At 43.6% G+C, this 22,528-nt stretch overlaps 1 protein-coding gene across 6 annotated transcripts in view; it reads left to right on the plus strand.

The window, feature by feature from the left end:
- LOC101476157 (uncharacterized) overlaps positions 1-22,528 on the plus strand; it is a 61,381-nt gene that overhangs the window by 30,532 nt on the left and 8,321 nt on the right. For 3 of the 6 annotated variants that reach the window (XM_012920482.3, XM_023155698.2, XM_012920479.3), the window contains 22 exons: positions 9,101-9,173; positions 10,001-10,113; positions 11,188-11,374; positions 11,729-11,921; positions 12,202-12,282; positions 13,005-13,064; positions 13,795-13,981; positions 14,074-14,167; positions 14,279-14,404; positions 15,140-15,182; positions 15,448-15,559; positions 17,530-17,662; positions 19,080-19,147; positions 19,311-19,365; positions 20,209-20,374; positions 20,648-20,754; positions 20,915-21,058; positions 21,141-21,250; positions 21,330-21,473; positions 21,808-21,933; positions 22,025-22,142; positions 22,294-22,414. In XM_012920482.3, the coding sequence (XP_012775936.2) occupies positions 9,101-9,173; positions 10,001-10,113; positions 11,188-11,374; positions 11,729-11,921; positions 12,202-12,282; positions 13,005-13,064; positions 13,795-13,981; positions 14,074-14,167; positions 14,279-14,404; positions 15,140-15,182; positions 15,448-15,559; positions 17,530-17,662; positions 19,080-19,147; positions 19,311-19,365; positions 20,209-20,374; positions 20,648-20,754; positions 20,915-21,058; positions 21,141-21,250; positions 21,330-21,473; positions 21,808-21,933; positions 22,025-22,142; positions 22,294-22,414 (2,561 nt within the window). The remainder of the gene's footprint in view (positions 1-9,100; positions 9,174-10,000; positions 10,114-11,187; positions 11,375-11,728; positions 11,922-12,201; positions 12,283-13,004; positions 13,065-13,794; positions 13,982-14,073; positions 14,168-14,278; positions 14,405-15,139; positions 15,183-15,447; positions 15,560-17,529; positions 17,663-19,079; positions 19,148-19,310; positions 19,366-20,208; positions 20,375-20,647; positions 20,755-20,914; positions 21,059-21,140; positions 21,251-21,329; positions 21,474-21,807; positions 21,934-22,024; positions 22,143-22,293; positions 22,415-22,528) is intronic. The other 3 variants (XM_012920481.3, XM_012920483.3, XM_012920484.3) reach the window with 3 other exon arrangements.

The raw sequence follows: 22,528 nt of genomic DNA on the forward strand, positions 1-22,528 counted from the left end.
TTCTGGAGAGTAAGCTAAGGCTCCACCCCCTTAAAACCCTGTTATTTGACAGAGCGGACAAGGGAGCACGTAGACCGAGCAGCTAAGACAAATACACCAGCTCAGTGCCACACTCAGGTCCCACAAGCCCACCTCCTCTCTCCTTCCTGCAGTGCATATGAACATTAGTTTTGCTCTCTGTGGTTTTGGGGTTAGATCAGAGCGGGCCAGGCCGCGGTCTCCTTTGACACCATATAAATCCTTCTCTAATGACTCCTGATGACGCACTGTTTGGTATCATAGAGCTGCAGGTTACAGTGGGAGGCATGGGAACCTTGAGACCTTGCCCTGGGGTGTAATGTCAGAGTCAGGGAGGGACGGAAGAGGGAGGTACAGTACACAGAGCGGTATAGGAGACCCTGCTTTATTCGCTTTCATGTAAAACTTTGCTACCTTGTTGAGAAGATGAGCAGGTCGAGTTTGGAGTCTTAGAGAAACTGCTGGATTTCCATGTGTTTGATTCAGATGTTTGGCACTTTTATTTATTTTCCATAAAAGTGATCATAGGACTTTGAAATGACTTATTGAATCATGTTTGTGCAACTTTCTAAAGGATCCTGGGTTCCACTGTGTCCACATTTGAGTTAGTTTTTGTTTGGGATCAGGTAGCAGGTTTGCTAACCTCTGTTAACAGATCTGTTAATGCAGTTAGGCCAGAGCTGATACAGTCTCACATCTTACACGTACGGCTCGGTGACAAATTAAAGGAAAATCCTGACCCTCTCAACCCTGTAGTGAAGTGACCATCTTTATCACCTTTATTCCACGAGGAAGCTTTTCTGTGCTGATGGGAGTGCTCTCTGCATCCAGAGGACATGAACTTCATCACTGTCTCGGGTTGATCTTGAAGCAATTCCTGCAACAAGTCTTTCTGTCTTCCTCGTATCGTCCCCAGCTGTCGCAGCTTATGGCCGCCCCCTCCCTGAGTCTGGTTTTCCTGGAGGTTTCTTCTGATAAAAGGGAGTTTTTCCTTCCCACTATCACCAAAGCACTTGCTCATAGTGGGTTGTCTGATTGTTGGGGTTTCTCTGTATTATTGTAGGGTCTATACCTAACAGTATAAAGCACCTGGAGGTGGCTGCTGTTGTGATTTGGCGTTATATAAATAAAACTGAATTCAATTGAAAATTGAACCCTGTGTTCTCTTTGTGTGCTCTCTGATGCAGTCTGTAGGAACTCACTCATTTTCGGGTATTCTTTGTTGCCCCCGTGTGGTTTCAGTAGGTATAAAAAGTTCCAGATGTGACCGTCTCTCACTCTGTCAGAGCTGGGTGGTGTTCGGCTGTTACCGTGGTTACTGCTGTGTTTGTGTGCTGCTGATTGGTCACAGGTGGTGCTGATTTCTTGCACTTACTGACTATAAGTTAGCTCTGTGTTGTTGAGAGAGTTCTTTAATTTATTAAAAATGACTTTCATCATGTTATCAGCAACACATGCACACACATGCACACACACGTGTTGTTTTTCAACCAACTTATTCATTATACTGCACATTTTTTTTCCCAAGGTGTACCCAAAGCATTGTGGGAACTGTAGTGTGAAAAAGCAAATACTGAAAATATGAGGCATGCCAGAAATAAATTTGATTTCTTTATTTTTGTAACTTCAGCACGAGAACTGTGTGCTGGTGCAGTGTTGACCGAGCACTCTAATGTCAAGCCTGTTTGTGTGCTCTGTGTGTACATATGTGGGTGTGTGTCACGGGTCTGCATGTGGGTTAACTGTGATTGAAAATGTCCAGTACGTGTGAACGGTTGTGTGTCTCTTTGTGTTAGCCTTGCAACATATTGGGGGCCTGTCCCTGGTGTACTCCTCCTCTCATCCGTTTACAGTGGCATTGACTGCAGGTGTCTGTTTTCCATGTTTACGTCACCCTGATGTGGCAGTGATTGTGCATGTGGGTGCAGCAGCACATATGACATTATCACTCAGCACAGTCACTCAGCACAGGGCATAGTCACTATTTATCCACTTCTGCTGCTCTTATTTGGCTCCTTTGATGGAGGGAGTGGACAGAGAGAGAGGGAAGAAGGCAGTGAGGGAAAAAGGAAGCGGGTGGATAGGAGGGATGGAGAGGGGGCTGGTGTTATAAACAGATGTGTGCAGGAAGTCTCCTCGTCAGAGCTCGCAGGCTGTAGAGGATTACTCTGAGTAGGAGCACACTGATCTGCGTTAGCTGTTCTTTCACTGTTTGTTTAAGTGGATTTGGTTTGGATTCCCTCTTCTCATGTCGCTAATTGGATATACTAACTGTTTTCTTCTTTTGTGAAGTTTTCTCGTTTCACCTCAAGTAAATCAGCTGCCTGTAACTGCACAAAGTTCCAGTTGGACCTTTTTCCTTCGTACTCCTCCCTCGGCTGTTTCCATCATTGCTGCTGTGACAGATTTGCAGTCGGGACAGACAGTGGAGAGCGGGGCGATAGCTGAGCTTTTGCCTGCAGTATGTTTCGCTGTCAGCATGTGTGTGAGACCTGGATTGTTAGAAGCTGAGGGTGAAACTGGCAGCATGTATGAGAGGCACAGGCGAAGGTACAGCTTCTGTGCCAAAGGAGAGCCCACTGTGGATGTGCTGTTGATTAAGGTAGGGAAAAAAGCTGGTGATTTGATGGCTGAGAGTCCTGCAGTCACTCATGGCCTTCATATATGTACTTTAGATACAGTGCTGTGCAGAAGTCTTGAGCCACGCCTCATTTCTTTATATTTTGTTAGGAAATCTGTGCGGTGATTTATAAACATGAACAAACGTCCATGTAAATATATGCATGTTCCGGGGTCCGGGGGAGGCCAGTCCATAACTGATGGTGTTCCACTTTGTGTTTTTCTTTCCAGGAATGCTTTTACTATATTTGCAGTGTGTTTGGGTTCATTGTTGTATTTACATAAAATGAAGCTGCTGCCAGTCAGATTCTTTACAAATGTTTTTACACGGTGGATCAAAATCTGTTGGTACTTTTCTGCATTCATAATTCCATCGATTTTGACAAGATGTCGAACACCACTGGCTGAAAAGCAGCCCAAACCATGACAGAGCCTCCACCATGTTTTACTGCAGACACTCAGTGTTGGACCCTCTGTCCTGCCCTCCTCTGTAGATACACTCAGGGAAATAATTCTGTAATCTCCTGCTGAATTTGTAAGTTTGCTCACTCCCCTTTTTTTTTTTACTTCCCTTTTATGGCAGATTCATTTTAATGGAGAGAACAGAATATGAACAAACAATCCAGAAAAAACATTACATAAAAGTTATAATCTGATTTGCATGTCACTGAATGAAATATTGAAGTATTTGATCCCCTACAGCAAGCAAGAATTGTGGCTCCCACAGATGTGGCACACACATGACAATCAGTGAGTTGCAGATACTGCTGATCTAAACTCTCAGTGTGTATGAAGTAGGGCTGGGCCATATTATACCGTTCACGGTAATGAAAAATGTTAGGCAACGATAGGAAAATGAAATATCGCGATAGAATATGAGTAATCCGCGTATGCGCAGTGCCTTTGTTTTCATACGCACATGGCCGATTGTTGAGTGAAACAGATGAACCAGAATTGGTTTGTAAAAATGGTGCAACTTCAGTGATGTGGAACTGGTTTGGTGTTTGTCCGTCAGATACACGACAAAGCACATTTTTTTTGCAGAACATGCAAGCGGCCGTCGTTATTGTCGTATTTGTCGGACTAAGATGCTCTTAAATCTGGGAGTAATCTGGTTCCTAAACTCCGTATGTTTCAGGTGAAACAACACTGCAGCATCACTGAGAGTTTAAAACTGTCTAAATTCTTTCATCTTTAATAAAACGATCAGCATTGCTGCTTTACCAGGTATAACTATGAAGTTTAACTTCCAGGCATCCATGAAAACAAAAGTTATTACATTTAACGGAGTTAGAAGTTAGCAGGAAGCTAGCGGAAGTTAGCTCGCTAGTTTCGCTAGTTACCTAAGCATGATATTGCATGTTCTGACTGAGAGATTTCTGAAAAAATTCAAACGTACATTTCTGCTATCACTTCCAACATAAATGAAGACAGGAAACTAAACAGCAGTGACGTTTGTAGGGTTACTGAAGTTGGGCTAGCTGGTATATAATTATGTGCTACGTGATCGCTAGCGACACAGCTACGTTAGCATAACATAAACAGTGAAGCTGGAGGACAAACACTAACACTTTTCCACTTATAAAAGTTAACGTTAAGGTTCCTGATAGTTAGAGACAAATGCAATCGCATGGCAGGATGCTGTAAACGGACCAAACTTCAGTCAGGAGAGCAACTGAGATAATCCATCCACAATACGAGGTTAGTCATTAATATACTGCAACAACATGGGAATAGAGCAGCTGCCAGAGAATTCAACATTAATGAATCAATGGTACAGAAGTGGAGGAAGCAAGAAGAATGAGTTTAATAAAGTTTGATTTATCTGACTGCTTTGTTTCGATTAATGTGCCTTATAATCCCGTGCACCTTATGGTCCAAAAAATAAGTACTGCACACTGCAGTTTAATGTTGCAAAGCACCTCTTTTTAACTTCAGTGGATATTATACATGGTTATGCTCAGGATATGTCAGCCCATTTCTACTGGAAATGCCTTTTGGTTAAACTTTCAGCAAGGAATTTGCATTTGCACTGTTACATTTTTATAAAGCTTTAATGTACATAAAAACCAGCTTCTTGTTTAAGTGAAAATAAATGATAGGTTGTCTTTTTGCGCTAGTAATGTTGTGGAGTTGTATTTTGACTCGCATCAATTATATCGTCGGTTATATCGTTATCGCAAATTTTCAAATATATATCGTGATAAATATTTTTGGCCATATCGCCCTGCTCTAGTATGAAGGACACCTGTCCACAGAATCACTTTCTCTCATCCTAACTCACACTAAAAAAAATCTAATTTGGGTTGATCAGACCTCTTGCCACAGATTTTCAGTTCAGTTCTTGTGTCATGTAGGGTACCTCAGCCTTTTCCTCCTGTTTCCCTTCATTAAAAATGGCTTCTTGATAGCCGCTCCAAGGGCTGGGGCATATCATACCGTTCACGGTAATACTGGTATAATGTCGGGCAACGATAAGAAAATGAAATATCGCGATAGAATATGGGTAAAACCCGCATGCGCAGTGCTTTTGTTTTTTATACGCACATGCCGGAAAAAGCACGGCGGCGACGGAGAATGAGAAGGGCGAAAGGGGATCGTTAAATGAACCAGAATTGGTTTGTAAAAATGCTGCAACTTCAGTGGTGTGGAACTGGTTTAGCTTTCGTCCGTCAGATACACAACAAAGCACTATTTTTGGTAGAGCATGCTAGCTGGCCATCGTTATTACCGTGTTTTTTGGAAAATACGGCACACTTAAAATCAATCCTTTGATTTTTCTGAAAATCGACAGTGCCCCTTATAATCCCGTGCGCCTTATGTATGAATTCTGGTTGTGTTTACTGACCTCGAAACGATTTCATGTCGTACACGACGCTCGAAAATCTGTCAAATGTTTTAGTACGACTTTGCTAAGCTACGAAGCCGCACCGCTTGATGGATTGTCGGAGCATTACGGCTATCGTTGGCAGGAGCCTGGCGGAGTGATACGTACTGTGCTTCAACATAATATTACCGTATTGTGTGTGTATAACCTCTTTTTAAGTTTTGTGGATATTATACATGGTTATGCTGAGGATATGTCAGCCAGTTTCCGCTGGAAATGCCTTTTGGTTAAACTGTCAGCAAGGAATTTGCATTTGCACTGTTAAATTTTTATATAACTTTAATGCAAAAAACGGCTGCTTGTTTAAGTGAAAACACATTGATTTTATTTTTTTTTTGCACGAATAAAGTTGTGGAGTTGTAAAGTATTTTGTCTAGTGTCGATTATATCGTCGGTTATATCGTTATCGCAAATTTTCAAATGTATATCGTGATAAATATTTTTGGTCATATCACCCTGCTCTAGCCATCCCTCCACTGAGAACATTTCTGATCATCAGAAATGTTCTGTGCAAATGACTTAAAGTCATGTCTTTAAGAAACGGGATTTTTCCTGTTTCTTAAAGACATGACTTTCAGATACTGTTCGTCTGCTGTTGAAAGTCTTAGACCTGCCAGTTATTTTGAGGGAGAGGGATGTTGTTGATGCAGGATTCTAGCTGCTCAGCTGTCCTGGCTTCTTCTTCTTTGTCTCTTCTTTCTTATCATGATGCTCCAGATGTTCTCAGTTGGTGAGGGTCACAAAAATAACGCCATAGCAGGCCAGGTCGGCCATGCTTTAACAGATGCCATACATGGGTTAGCATTGTTATGCAAAATATGGAGAGTCGTCTAAAAAAGGTGTCATTTGGATGGACTATCTGTTGGTTTAGAACATGTCTATACCTTTCAGCATTGATGGAGCCTTTCCAGATGTGCCTAATTCCTTTGGTCTTCAGTCAGGAGGATGTGGTGCCCATGTTTTCCAAAAACAATCTGGAAGGGTCTGACCTCAGAACAGTTTCCTACTTTGCTTCAGTCCATTTTAAATGAGCTGTGGTCCAGAGAAGAAGGCAGAGTGTGTGCATCATGTTCACTGGCATCTTCTTTGCAAACACACACATATACGAAAATTTGTGTACATATCACTATGATCAGTGTTTTGGTGATAGTGTGAAATTGCCACACCCACAGCCTTTATGCTGTCACAGAGAGTAACACAAAGCATGGTTTGCATTATAGTTTCTCTGTTTTTACTCCTATGCACACAATTTTCAGAGCAATAGAACTCCAACTTCTACTTTGGTGATGCAGAAATGAAATCCTGCTGCCGGGGGCTGGTTTGGCTTGCTTCTTACGTATCAGCTCTTCCCAGCAGAGATGAGAGAGCAGAGCAGGCTTTGTGACAGCCCCCAGCATTAGATGACAGCACTGCTGTTAACACACAGCATCTCAGCTGTGTCAGCTGTCCTGAGAGATGATCTGTGCAACTATGAGAGAAAGCGCTCCGTGCTCCTGATACAGATCTGTGTTGTGGTAAAGTGTCAAAAACTGTGATGCTGATCATGCTGATTAAGAAACAGTCTATTACTGACAGAATGTAACAGACTGTAACAGCTAATAGTCTATCAATGTCAGTAGTGTATCAATGCTGCGATTGTCCTTTATTAACTTTTAACTAACAGCATCTGCTGCAACTGGTTGGGAGCGAGGGGAGAAAAGACAAGAAAGACAAGAAAAAGGAATGTTCTTTCTCAGACTCACTGAAAGCATTAGATGATTCAAATCAGCTGGACAGATCGCCAATCGACATACACAAACATATGTTTTATTTGGCACAGGTAAATTATTCAAGCTCATTAAACTGGGATAGAACAGTTCACATGCTTCATACATTTCATTAAATGTACTTATCTCTGGTGATTTAAAGTGAGTGTTCACTTTAAATCAAGTGTGCACCCTCCAAACAACTGTCCAGCATATGCTGCATGGGTGCAGAGTGACAAATGCTGCCTGTTGTCTCCTACATGTTGGAGAGCTGCTCTTTTGTGTGGATCTTTTTCTGCAGCATGTTGACAATAGACAGTGCAGGAAACATGGAGCTAAGACAACAGATCCATTGAGACAGTCGTCAGCGAGACAAAGGAGTCATTGGCTTTACTGATTAACCATCACACAACTAAATATGAGATCACTGCGATGGCCCAGCCTACAGCAGTGACAAAAGTAGTAGGAGTTACACAATTCATTGCTTCACTCACATTAATATCCAGCCCTTAGACTTCAGTCGGCCTTTGTCTAAACACGCACATTTATCTTAAAGATGATATCAGAGAAGAGAGGTCTTTGTGGTCTTTTGTTCAGTCCGCCATCGTGCAGTTTTACAGTGATTATTTCTGTACCCTAAACACAAAACATACAATTGTGACTTGTACATTCCATCAGAAGCCACGAGTATAAAGAAAGTCTGTCAAGTTCTTCCACACCAAACTCTCTCATTTCTTTACGGGCTTTGCTTTGTGCACTGTTATGCACTCATTTTGGAACAGGAAGGGACCATCCCCAAACTGTTCCCACAAAGTTGGGAGCATGAAATTTCCAAAATGTCTTTGTATGCTGAAGCATTAAGTGTTCCTTTCACTCGAACTAAGAACTAACAGCCCCACAACATAATCGCTCTCCACCAAACTTCACAGTTGGCACAGACAGACAAGTACCGTTGTCCTGACAACCGCCAAACCCACACTCCTCCATCAGACTGCCAGATGGAGACGTGTGATTCATCACTCCAAAGAACACTTCTTTGCATTGTGCTATTTGATGTAAGGCTTGGATGCAGCTGATTGGCCGTGGAAACCCATTCCATGAAGCTCTTACTGTTTATGAGCTAATCTGAAGGACACATGAAGTTTGCAGGTCTGTAGTGATTGACTCTGCAGAGAGCTGCGGACTGTGCACTGTGTACCTCAGCATCCGCTGACCCTGATCTGTAGTCTTGCGTGGCCGACCACTTCACGACTGAGTTGATGTTCCAGTCAGTCCCACTTTGTCATAAGTTCACTGACAGTGTGGAATGTGGAATATTTAGTAGCAAGGAAATTGCTACTAAACTGGTCAGCTGGATGGCCCAAAACATTAAAAATCTAAAGACATATGCAGGCTGGAAAAGTGTTGTCCCGGAGGGATGTTGAGCAGTTCAGAGCAGCTGATGTTTGAACAATTGCAGAATTGCACCCTGGTAAAGGAGCCTTCCTACATCGGTCTTATGTTACACTGGACTGCTGTGTGTGTGGAACAATCATTCTCTATGTGTTGGATCAACATGTAACACACAGATGCAGCACACACAGTACGTGGGTGAACGGCTGTTGTCATCAGTCACGCGTGGATCCCGTGTTTGTGTGTGACAGTGTCATATTGTGTCACCTGAGAACGCTCAGAGAAAAATTCTGCAAAGAACTGAGGATGACGCTTAGTTCTTCATCCTTGTTTCGGAGCACAATGCTGTGTGCTCAGCACAGAGAACTTTACAGGAAAACTCATGTACTGCAAACAGCAGCCTCATTCTGCTTTCTCTCCCTCTGTGTTTCTTTGTTAGATCCAGAGAGAAAGCCATGTGCTCTGTCCTGTACAGCCCAGTCTTGAACACAACGCAATAACACCATGTACAGGTAAGGCTTACAGACTGTCAATCCACTTATTTTGAAAGGAAGTAACCAGATCTTAACACCAGTTTACCTGCTACCAGTACAGCTGAGCAGAACCCTCAAGAACTCGTATTTAATGTGCTGTAAAATGTGATGGAGATGTGTGGAAACACTTATAATAGTTCCACTGTAATAAGCACGGCTCAAGCTATTTCTGTTTAATTCCATAGTAACATTTGAATCAATCAAACATAAGGAAGAGTGATGATCGCCTGCAAACACTTGAATCAGGGCTGCAAAATGCAAAACCATGTAATAACACGTGATTAGCATTTTGGAGGCTTGAAGGTGGTTTTAAATGCGTTTTGAGTCGAAACACTGATTTCACTGCATCTCTGATGAGGTTCTGTAACGAAAACTTTGCATTAAAATGGATTATTTTATTATTTAATGATAATTTGAGTAGAGTTATCAGTAGCAAAAACCAAAGATTGTTATTAATACATTAATTAGATTATTTAAATAGAATATTTGTATGAATGTAAACACTCACTGAGCCACATGGTACAATTCAGAACATAAACTTTCATTTATTATTGCAGTAAATTTAAAGCTTGAGCACTTAATGTTCGCTTATTTATTTAACCTTTAAACTTTATCAGATAAAGTGTGCTTTCACACACCAACCACAGAGAAACAGGCAGGCTGTTTCTCTGTGGTTGGTGTGATATGAGATAAACTTCCTTTCTACCAGCGCTATAGCATGCCACAGTCTCTAATGTGACAACTCATGTTGTCTTTCGCTCACTCAGCAGGAAGTGATTGACCGTCCTCCTCCTTCTTCTTCACAGATATTCACACAGACCGAGGAACGTGTGTGTCACTGTGTTTGGTGCAGGGAGAGTCGGCGGTGGAAGATGGCCTGAACGTCACTCCTGAGCTGGATGATGGTCTAATTCACAAGGTACACACACACACACACACACACACACACACACACACACACACACACACACACACACACACATAGACTTTGTGAAATACCACATTAACTGTTGAGGAATTACAGACATTTCTATGCATAGTCCAAAGTTTCAGAGGCTCAAACCTAATTAATCAAACGTGATTTTAATTAAAAGAATGAATGAATTTGTAGTGACTGCTTGAAGTTTAGCACCCAAGAACATCACCAAATGCTGTGTTTCCTCCTTTAACATCCTCTGCCAGGACTGTAGAGCAGCTGCTGTTTGTGGGTCTTTATCTTTCACTTCTATCTTCTGTAACTTAAAAGCATGTTAAGTTGAAATCAGGGTACTGACTTGGCCATTGACGAATACGTCGCTTCTTTGCTTTGAGAGGCTCTTGGGTTTTTTGGGAGCTTTTGAGTGCAGACAATTGAGCTTTGAAGTGCAGTGTTTATCCTGCTGGAAGCAGCCATCAGAAGACGGTACACTGAGGTCATACTGGGATGGACACGATCAGCTGCGATAGCTCGACTTATAGATCCCACACCCATACACCACCAGCCTCAGCCTGAGCCACTGACACTGGGCAGGAGTTTACATCAAAGTCTGACCCCGCCACCTGAAGGAAATCCAAACTTATCAGACCACACAACGTGTTTGACATTTGTATGAAATAATGTTGCCGCGTGTTCATAATCAATGCTCTCCTTACTCCCATAACCACACACGCACGCACACATACAAAACATCAGCAGTTTTGGTGCAGCAGAACTTCTCTGCTGTCACAGAGAAATATTTGGAGCTGGTGAGAGTGTGAGCAGTGACTCATTTTTTCTGGAAGAGGCCTTTTCCACCAGCTTTTCTCATAATCCTCCACAGACCACATTCAGCTCTTTCCCTGAGAACGTTTTCTTACAGGGCCCTTTCAAATCACTCCAATGCCCAGCTTCTAAAATATCCTATTATCCTATATTAAAAATCTACTACAGTGTGTGTGTGTGTCTCAGTGCCCTAGCTTTGTGTTTGTTTACATCTTTGTAAAATCCACCTCACATTTCTCCCCTTTTCTCCAGCCTGAGGCTCCTCAGACTGGTGTTGGGCACATGGACAGCCAGGCCTGTGGCGCCCACTCCTCCACTAGTAATGCACTGATGCAAGAAGCTGTCAGTCCCAGCAAAGCAGCTTTGTCAGTGGACACATCTGGCGCTGTGTCCCCTCAGAGCTCCACACTGTCCTGGATGTCAGAAACGGAGGACAGAGGTAAAGCACACAGTGATACCTGAAACTGTTATTTCCTTGAAGAAGTTAATAATTACAAGCTCTTTGGCATGTTCTACTTCCTGTCTGTCTGCCTGTGAGCTGATAGTAAATCTGTCTGTTGCTATGCACAGTAGATCAGGACAGATTTCACTGAGGTCACAGACACAATGAGCTTCTGGTGAAATCCAGCGAAACATCCCATATTCTCAGCATTTACTTCAGAGTTAGAACATTAGTCATTAGTATTTGTAGTAACTGTTTGAACGATGTGCTGGGTGTGTTGCATGTGTCCTGTTACGTGTTCATTCTTAACCGGTGAGTGGTTGTAATATTTTTTTCTGACATACATCTGAGGAGGAGGAGGAGAAAGAGGAGGAGAGGTAGAGGGAGGAGGCGATGAAGAAGAGAAAAAAGACCAGCTTCCAGAAACTCCAGTGTCATCAGCCGTCTTGCGCACATCCAGTCGCTCCTTGTCTCCGTTGCGTCGCCATAGCTGGGAGCCGGGCAGGACCAACACAGCCGCACACATGGAGCTCTCACAGAGCAGGTACTGGAACCTCGGGCTGTTCTGACACCGAGCCACTAAAGGACCATCTTCTAAGTAAAAAATATGACCCTCTGTATAGTTGTGCTGTCTAAGGAGGTCTTTCCATAGATGTGAATGCTAAGATGCTAACATGCAGCTTTGATACAAAGCTGCATGTTAGCATTGTGTAAGTGCAAACACAGCAGCCGAGCATCTGCTCCATGTCGAGCAGCAGGAGAAATTAAAGCCAGCTTCCACATCTTTGTTCACGAGTGTATCTTCCTCCTGTTGTCATCAACAGTCCGCCTGCCCCTTCCTTCAGCTCACTGAAGACCGTTTCAGGAGAGGTGAAACAAGCCAAGACCCCTCTCCACAGAAGAAGGTAACCCCGTCTTCCATGACCTGCTTTATTCACGCCTGCCTCTGTTTCCTTGCAGGGCCACATACTTTTTCTTTTTGTGCGTCTAGGCTGATATTTCTGCGAGTCGTGTTTCACACATTCAGAAACAGCTGAGAAATGACTGATTTACTGATGAAAAGGACAGCACGTATTCAAATGTGAGGCAATGTCAAGAACCTTAAACTGAGTTGTTAGAGTGTGAGTGCAACACCGCTATTCCTCACAGCAGCCGAATCAGGCTTGCATTCCTGCCTTCTTACTAGAGTGCAGCCTCAGCCTGCTCACACGGCATACACAGACACTCCCTGGCCCAAGCATGGCATCCAGTGGAAAAGTCATCAGCGCAGTGAGAGCAGCAGGTCAGCAAAGTGTGCTGAGACTGAGGTGGAGATGGAAAGATTCCCTTAAACTCTGGCTGTAGTGCTGAGATGTATGATTATTACCTCTGTACAGTATTTTCTGCATTGAGTTGTGCAGTTCAGGCTGTGTTGCTGTGATGTGAGTCCAAGTGTTATGAATTAAAGCAATGTGCCAGTTTTCAGACAAACTTAAATTAACAGCTTAGACACATCTTTCTCACCACAACACCATTATCATTAATTCTTGTTTTAATACACCCCTGCCATCAAACATCTTCTCTTTCTTTTCTTTGTTTTTCTTTGCATGTTTCTCACAATTCGTCCCCCATCTGTCCATTTCTCCAGTATGAGCTGGTGTCCATCCAACCTGGTTTTTCCTGATCAGGAGCAAATAGACAGCAGAAGGTAAATGGCAGAAGTCAACAGTAATACACAGATATTGTTTCGTTTCAACAGCTCTTCGATAGAAGAGCGACTTAAAACCTCTGACTATGATGTAAGACGAGCACAGAGAAAGATGACACAACAACATACCAATGCGCATTATGAAATGAGGTCTGGTTAGACGTGTGGTTCAGCCTAGCAGGCTGCTGTGTGCTTTGTGGCTGCACCCTGCTTCTCTCTCTCTCTGCTCCAGGTGCCAGCCTCCTTTCTCTTGTGGAGCCGGTGCACAGCTTTTCCACCCAGACACTTTATTCTTATTCCACTCTCTGCCCAAGTCTTTTGGTGAAATATAACAATTTGGGGGTTCGTCCAGGATGTAAAAACAGTCAAACCCATCCATGGTTTACCCCACCTCTCGCCCTATGACAGCTGGTCACCAACGACACTGGTGTATAAATCAGGATTGTGCATGCATGGATGGATGGATAGAACCTGGACATGAATACGAACCGGAACGAAATTAAAAGAAAGTTGGCAGAAAGTCCTGAAAGGCTATAAAAGTATAAAAGTTGTAAAATAATAACTACTCAGCATAGCACACTTACTATGAGGAGACAGACACAGAGCAGAGCACTGGTTTTATACTACAGTATTGAGTGATAAGTGGAGGAGCCGTGCACATCACCAGCAGAAAACAGTGTGCCACCTGAGTCAGGAAACATGGTCCTACTTCATTTCTCCTTTCATCCAGCCACAGTCTAGAAAGTCTAGAAGTGGGCACAGAAGTGGTGCAGGACCAGACACAGTGTGCCAGCATCAGTGATCAGGAGGTGGTGGCTGCAGGCAGGAGTTCACAGGTGGAGAGCCTGGACAGGGGGTCTCTGGCCTCCCTAACCGAGGAGGAGCAGGAAGGAGACAGCAGCAGCATTGATAGCCAGGTGTGTCCTCTTACTTTTTTTTTTTTTGCTTTGTTATTCGATGAGAGGACGGATTTATATACTTGTCATTTTCATTTCTTGTGTGTTGTTAGACATCATTGATTGTCAGCTGTCCTGCCATCTTTCATCATCCAACTCTCACCAAATCCATCTCCATGGTCACCGTCACTCAGCGGGACGTACAGGGTGAGTCTCTCAGTCCTCTGTCTCTGCCTCTCGTTTGTTCTGAGAAGTAAAGATTCTCGACGTTCTCCGCTAAGATTCTTTCATCCTGCTGCACCCATGAATACCTTTTAGCGAGTGGGTTTCCTCCATCAAAGCGACGAATCAGCTTCTCTGTCAGTATCTCTCCGCTCCTCCCAAAAACTAGACGCTTCTTTTCCATTGGCTCTTCCTCCAGTGATGAGGAGGAGGAGGGAGGGAGTAAGTATGAAGATTGTCCCTGTAGTGTTCCCTCTGTCAGTCTGGTGTCCTGTAACACTGACCATCAAAGCAGTTCAAATGTGTCGACCCATTGCTGGACCCCACGTGTTTGTCTTCAGAAGCCTAAACTAATAAACTAGTCTGTGTAAGTGTGACGAGTGTCTCCCTTTCAGTGTGCCGTGTTCAATGTGACCTAAACCTCTGACCAGCTAGTGCATTAACATTACTTTCAGGTGGTTCTTTTACTAAAACAGTGTTATTGTCGTAATATTACCCATGACAAAGTATGAAGGGAATGATTGATTGTTTGAGCAGCCGTGCTGAAGGCTGCTGCAGGTGAGACACTTACACAGAGCACATAGGATGCAGTCTGTAAACACGAAGCCGCCCACAGAAAAGGTAAGGCAGGCTATCAAGGAACTGCTGACATCTGAAAAACAGTATGTAGCTGTGCACGTTTATTTTTCTTACGGTACTCCTGCCAGTGATACAGAGCACGGCACTAGTACTGACTCAGCACATCTGCCAATGTCTTTGGTTAACTTTGTGTTTAGTCATTTTATTAGGGTTAGAAGTGCAATGGAGTTCATCAGTCATCACTTTTGTTGTCATGTCAACCAATTACTAAAAGCAGGCTTTGCTTGGTAACTGTGGCGTTGAAGACATTGCTGTGCAGTTCAGACTACAGCTGTGTTGTCCTGATCAAATGATGATTGTCGTCTTTGCCTCATGCAGGTGTGAACTCATTCTGCAGTCACTCTGGGTCACTGGCATCCAGGTAGGAAGAGAAGCTAATAAATCTTTTTTTCTCTGCTTCACTTTTAAAGCACATCATACTGAAGAGATGCAGCACAGGCTGCATGTAACTGAGTGCATGGCACGCTGATCCTGTTGGGTTTTTCATTTGAGTTTGTTATTCTGTTTCTTCAGGCCCATGATTGTAATGTTAATGGGTTTCAGTTATTTGAGAGAACAGGAAAACGTTTGCTGATATAAATAGAAATGAGCATTGTGCCTTTGAAAGTTCCCTTTGTGTTGTTCAGTATTTCAGAGGATGAGCCAGGTCCCCTGCAGAGCGAAACTGAGGGAAAAGGAGGGCCTAAAATTGGTCGGAGATTCAGCTACCTCCGCAACAAGATGAGCAAGAAAGTCAAGGTGAGAAATGTTTACACACAGGATGTGATGCAGCCACTTCTTCTTTTCTAACACTCTGACGTATGTTTGGAGATGACTGTAGAGCGTAACGCTGATGTGTCCATGTGTGTGCCCTGGCTGATAAAAACCAGGGTATTTCAGTTATATTCTTTATTTTTGCAAATGTATTGAAATGCTGAATTTTTCCATACTTTGTCAGGTGCATGAAGTATTCAGCACAGGTGAACATTTGACTGTGTTCACTGTGTTTTTGGGTAATGAAGCATTTAAAACACAGCATGCCAGACTTTAGTGGCTGTAGCTCAGGATGTTAAGCAGGTTTTCTGCTAATCGCGCGGTTGGTGGTTCGAGCCCTGGCTCCTCCAGTCTGCAGGATGAAGTGTCCTTGGGCAGGATACTGACCCCATGTTGTTCTCTGGTCCAAATGTGATTAATCGTTGGAATTGTGAATGGGTGATATATAAAGTAGTTATAAAAGCAGCAGTCCATTGTAACTGCTCGCAGTTGGAGCTGTCAGACTGTTTGTTTGCGGGCAGTTCAGCATAGCACTGCAGACTGTCTGCATGTTGTATCTGTCAAAGGGGGAAGTGTCAAAATTCTGTGGGTTGCTGCAGAGAACACAGATGTCATGAAAGACAACTAGTTTGTAATGAAGTGAAACCAACTGTCTGTTCTTCATGCAGGCTTTTTGATAGTTTCTTTTTTTTAAGTCACAAAGAGCTCCATTGCGGCTCTCTTTCTTCTTTAAGTGAACTTTTCCGCCATGATTCCACCAGTACAGAGTCTTCACTGTCACTCTGCATGCTGGACTGCACACAGCCATGTGTGTGTAAGTTGTGTACTCTGTGACTAGGGATGCATACAAACTGACCCAAATATACCTGCAATATTTAAAGTTTTGTTTGTGAGTGGACTGGAATTTTTCTCATGGTTAGCAAAAATACACCAGATACTAATATAGTGCTTTGGACACCCGGACTATATGATGACTATATGATCTGATAATCAGATGATCTGTGGCTTGTAAGCCTGGCTGGGTCATACAAGCACAGTCAGGCTGACCCCACTGCAGCTACTTGTGGGCTACTGTGGTGAAGTCAGTGTGACGATAGTTTGTGGTTCACTGCAGAGCTGTGCAGTTACAGGTCTGCACATCAAAGCCGTGCGTGGGATGTTGTGTAAAATGGAAATAAAGATGCAGTGCAATGACTTACAAATCTTACAAATCTCTTAAAGTCATGTTTTATTCACAATAGAAGACAGAAACCATATCAAGTGTTTAAACTGAGATATTTTTATTATTCCATGAAAAAATCGAATAGTAAAATGTTTTTGATGTGCTGTGTTTGCCTTTTATCACAGGATGATACAGGTTATATGCCAAATATCAGTGTGGACACAGTGGCATTTGTTGGCATTTGTTAGAGGTAATTAGTCTGAGTTCAGACAAGTTTAATGTGACTCATTGTGCATTTCTCGTACGCAGCAGACCCCCTACCCAAAAAACCAAAGAGGGAACTGAATTTAAATAAAGTTGAAGTGAAACCAAATATTCAAATAAATGAATAACTGCACTAAAACTGAGACGTAACAATACAAAACCCTGCTGAAACTGTTAAAGGAAATCTGAAGCCAAAAACAGGAACGAAGTGTGACATCATACATCTCAGAAAAAGATTTATTTTTATCTAATGCCATCACATACGTTATGGTAAAATAGTGGCTTCATCAAGACGGACAGAACTCTGCAAAACAACCAGACAGACAGCAAAAGAGGAACTGTGTGTGTGTGTGTGTGTGTGTGTGTGTGTGTGTGTGTGTGTGTGTGTGTGTGTGTGTGTGTGTGTGTGTGTGTGTGTGTGTGTGTGTGTGTGTGTGTTGGCATGCAGAAATGAACAGTGCACTATCTCAATTCAAAGGAATGAGAAATGTCAGGTTTTGAAGTGTGTTGGTGTCTTTGCTGTTTTCAGGACAAGGAGAGGAGGGGGGAGGGTAAGCAAGAGAGCAAAGCACGAGAAAAGGCCCCCCTGTGCCCCCCCGGCTCCACGCTGTGTCAGCACAGCGGCAGACTCCTGTGCAATAAGGAAACGTTCTCCTGCAACAGTAAGGCCCTCGTAGCGCTGTCTTTCTGACACGTGCCAGCTCTCTTACTCTCCTGCTGCATTTCTGCTCTTTCCTTCCTGCTTTTTATTTCACCTCCAGTCTGGGATCACCACTTCCTCTTCTCCGTACTCGTTATCTCCATGCGTTTTCACACCTTTGATAACACCATCATACTGCTCTGTGTAATAATGCTGTAGTTGTTTACATAGAAGTGGTTAGTCGTGATTAGTAGTGGTTAATAGTCTGGGCAGTCATCAGACAGCAACAGGGTTCTGTGTGGCTTGTGCTTGGTCCTCCTCTGCCTGTATGGTTTTTCACCCACAGTCCACACAGCTGCTGGGCTTGCTGTGGTAGGATCCACTCTGTACTTGTTTGGCCTTTAATAACAGGAACAGAACCAGCAGACCTCTTTTGTACCCCAGCCTTTACAGACAGAGCTGACTGGACAGTATTTGTGGAGTTGCAGACTTGAAGCCTCAAACTGAAGGAAAATACTCAGGGTAAGATGATGGAAGGTGTTGCAGGTACAAAGAAGCTGGAAAACTGAGCAAAAGAAAAGGTTAAAGCTGAGTGGGACAGTCCGGAGGAGGCAGCCAAACCTGGGGACAGAACCTGCCAGTTTTTCTGGCGGATGATTTTATGCTTGTTTCTTTATGGGTTTAGTTTTTCAATCATCAGCCATAAAAGGCTGATGGAGTACTGTTGTAAGTGTGTGGACGGCATGGATGCACAAGTGTGTGAATGTGATGACTTCAAAACGAGGCGAGGTATGAGTTTGACATTGATAGCATAGGTGTATCTGCCTGGAGGCTGAGGGGTAGCACTGACCAGCGCTGGTATTTCTTCTTCCTGTGAGCTGGACTGAAGCCATGGCAGCAGTCACTGCCTTCTGGTTTCTTTGCCTTTGCACGCAGAAGAGAAGAGTGTCAAAGGATGTTGTAGTGTTAAAGAGACGGAAATATCAAGGCTATAGCTGAATAGTCCAAAACTTCCTGTTCCACTTCACGGTGACCTTGATGGAGAAGGTCATGAGGTCAAGGAAGAGTGTTAAGGAGAATTTCCGAGGACCAATGAAGAGAAGCACGGTGCTTAGAGGCTCCAGCTGCACTCAGACTTCCTAAGAGAGTGATGCTGATGATGAGGCTCCTCCTTAGTGAACCCACCACAGTACATCCAGCTATGAAGTGAAATATAGCATGTGTGTCAGAAACGCTGCTGCAGAGATGAGCCACTGTAGCTCCTGACATTATGGCAGCTGTAAGAATAAAGCATTGCATAAATGTATGTGACCTGCCCTCTAAAGTGCTGTGAGGTCAGTAAGACATTAAAGTATGTGAGATGAATGTGGCACCCTGTGTGTGTGTGTGTGTGGTTGGGGGTGAATACACTAACATAGCTGTTTCTGTGCTGCCTGCAGACTGTGGGGTCCTCGTCAGTGACAGATCCACGGAGAGCCCGTCTGTCTGTGCAAAGAACAGAATAAAGGTAGGTATGGTACACAGACTCATGATGAATGTGTTACCATCAGGAATAACTGTAGATGAACAGCTAAACCACATGTTCTAATTTAGAGGTGAGGTATAAATCCATCATAAATGTATTTTACAAGTCTTCTTTAAGTTTAATCTGTCATGTTTGTCTCTATCAGCAAGCGGCGGTGCCAGAAGGCGTTCCTGGGTCGTCTGTTAACACGAGGAGTAAAAGTAAGAACACATGGAGAACTTTACAGAGGAGACACAGGGGAGCGAATCAACTAAAGCTAAAGACACTTTCAAAGAATCCTTTATATCAATCCGTCTAAAAATTCCCAGTTTCCCTCAGATTTGACTGGTGATTTTATCTGTATATGTCCTAGTGACCATTAAAATAAAGCTGTGGGTCTCAAGTCATTCATTTAGATACAGGTGCTTTAAAATAACTGCACAGCTGTGTTACTAAGAAAGCTGCTGAGTTTGAATCTATTCCACCACTCCCATGATCAGCAGAAGCCCATTAGCAAAAGAAGAGAGGTTTCCACGTTCTGTCGGTGCCGCACAAACGCACACTGTCCGCACTGCAAAGTGCAACACAACGTTAATGTACACATGTACTTGAAGACAAATTCCTGTCTTCACTCAGTGCTGTTCCTCTGTCAGGATAGAAAAAAGGTCCAGCTGTCACTCCAAAGCCAGCGTACAGTGATGGCACAAACACAGAACAAGCTTATGATTGAGTGCAGCATGTTTGACTTTTTACTCAGTTTGTAAAAGAGCAAGTCAAATAAGGACACTGGGAGGTAGCAATGCAGCATTTCTGAAGGAGCTTTAGTTCTCATCGAACTAAAGCTCTAAAGCATGCTTGCAACTCAGACCTGAGCAGACGGAGCACACGCAGAGAGAGGGAGCTGCTTTTGATTGGTAGACAGAGCTTCTGATGTCCCAGCAGTTCCACTGATAGACACCTTCTGGCTCATAGTATGAAGAAGAGAACTACAAAAGAACTAGATTGCTGCTTTTTAATGAGCAAACAATCAAATTCATTTTCTGTTTTGATATATTTTTATCTAGCTACATCTTCTACATCATCGCTGTCGTCAAGGTCCTCATCGTCACGTTGGTCAACAGTAACAATGCCCAACGACCACCTTCCTATGCTGTCTCCGAGAAGAAACCGCAGAACCTTCAGCCCTCACAGCAACCTGGCTAAGAGCATCTCCATTAGCAACATACCATCGTAAGACGTTACGACTAATTAACTTTGTTTCTGAAAATTCCCAGTTAGCTCTAAACGTCACGTGTACACACCAGCACAAGTGACTGTCTCAGCACTGAGCACACATGCCGTCGCTCGATGTGCTCTTCACAGACGTGAAGACGGGTTTTTCTGTTCTTGTCACTAGAACTAGTGGCAGCTCCAAAGGCGTCATATTGTTCTTGCGACTATGTGATGTATGTAGAAAGCAAAGCCATTAAAATCCTGCTCATCTTCATAGTTTTGTTCCTTCAGGTTAGACGATGCTGCACTCAAGCGCCTCAAAGTGCTGTCCCAGTCCACCGACTCTCTCCATCAGGGGAGCAAAGTCAACGCTTCAACTGAGTCTCTCACTGATGAAGGTAGAACACAACACACACACACACACACACACACACACACACACACACACACACACACACACACACACACACAGTTTAGATTCAAAGAATGATGGTTTGAGCTGCTGTGTGTGTGTGTGTGTGTGTGTGTGTGTGTGTGTGTGTGTGTGTGTGTGTGTAGGTACTGAGATCACTGAGACCCAGCTGATGGAGTTTGAAAATGACATTAAAGATCTGGCAGCTGATTCTTGGAGCGGCATGGTGGATAAGAAGTTCTTGAAGTCCCTGAAGAAAGATGAAGTGAAGAGACAAGATGTCATTTATGGTAAACTGTGCTGTGACTCAGTGGGGAGTGACAGACTGCTGTCGGGGCCAAACATGGAGATAAGAGTGTTTTCTCTGCACAGAGCTGTACCAGACGGAGGTTCACCATGTGAGGACTCTGAAGATTATGTCGGAAGTGTATCACAAAGGCCTTCAGAAGGAGCTGCAGCTTGATCTTCAAACTCTGAACAAGGTGATCAAAGAGCAATTTCACCCGTCGACACGCTTGGGTACACACAGTATAACGACCTGTCTGTCCAACATTTCCCTAGATTTTCCCTGTTTTGGACGATCTCTTGGAGTTCCACACAGAATTCCTCTCATTGCTCCTGGAGAGAAAAAGAAATGCATCAACCGAGAGACAGAAAAGCAACAACTTCCTCATCTGCAGCATTGGAGACATCTTAGTTAAACAGGTGAGACGAGGACACGAGGAGGGTGTATGCGTGCGTGTCAGTGGTAAATAAAGTTGAAATAAATCCATTTCTGGTGGCCCTTACACTCCTCGTGTGTGGAGTGTGTGCTGTTGTCTTTTAGTTAAGTTCAACTCTAAGATATCTGTTTGGAAATCAGGGGTGTCGTTTGGTAGTGTCAGTGGTTGCAGTAAAGATCATGGCAGTCTTTCCATTAAGTTGCAGTTCTTTTGAGTTAATGGAAGAACTACAATATTCACAGCATGTTATGGAAAGCGCTGAATTTGCTTCCACCTTAAATGTGTTTACTTTCTTTTTTGTGACTTCTTAAATTCAGTTTTCAGGCTGCAGCTCTGTCCGCATGACAAAAGTTTATGGCAAGTTTTGCAGTCGCCACAACGAAGCCGTCAGTCTGTACAAAGAACTGCACGCCAAAGATAAACGCTTCCAGGCTTTCGTCAAGGTCAGAGCTGCTCTCTGTACACGCAGCACATCAGAGGACCTCACCTGCACTGTCTGGGATCTATGCATGACCTCAGTATCTTTGTGTGCAGAGAACAATGAGCAGCAGTGTTGTGCGGCGGCTCAGCATCCCAGAGTGTATTTTGTTGGTGACTCAGAGGATCACCAAATATCCTGTTCTGATCCAGAGGATCCTTCAGCACACCAAAGGTAAGAATGAAGACCCGTGGCAGCATCCACTGAGTCAAGCGCATCTTTCATTGTTCTTCAAACGTCACCTAAAAACTGTGCGGTGACACTGTGTCCAACATCTTTCCTCAGAACATAATTCATCCTAAACTCTTTATGAATCTCTGAACAGAGTCAGATAAGGAGCACGGCTTGGTTTCTGACGCGCTGCGCCTTGTGAAGGAGCTGATTACGGCTGTGGATAATAAAGTCAACCAGCAGGAGAAGAAACAGCGCCTGAAGGAGGTGTACAGGTACTCAGTAGTGTCAGTGATGGAGTTTGCCTACTCCTGGATCAGCTGATCACGTGGGTCATCAGAGCAGTTCATTCCTCCAGACAGTCGCCTCCCTGCCCACTCTTAGCTCAG

Source organism: Maylandia zebra, linkage group LG7 (genome assembly GCF_041146795.1).
Source record: "Maylandia zebra isolate NMK-2024a linkage group LG7, Mzebra_GT3a, whole genome shotgun sequence".
In the NCBI taxonomy this organism is placed as follows: Eukaryota; Metazoa; Chordata; class Actinopteri; order Cichliformes; family Cichlidae; genus Maylandia; species Maylandia zebra.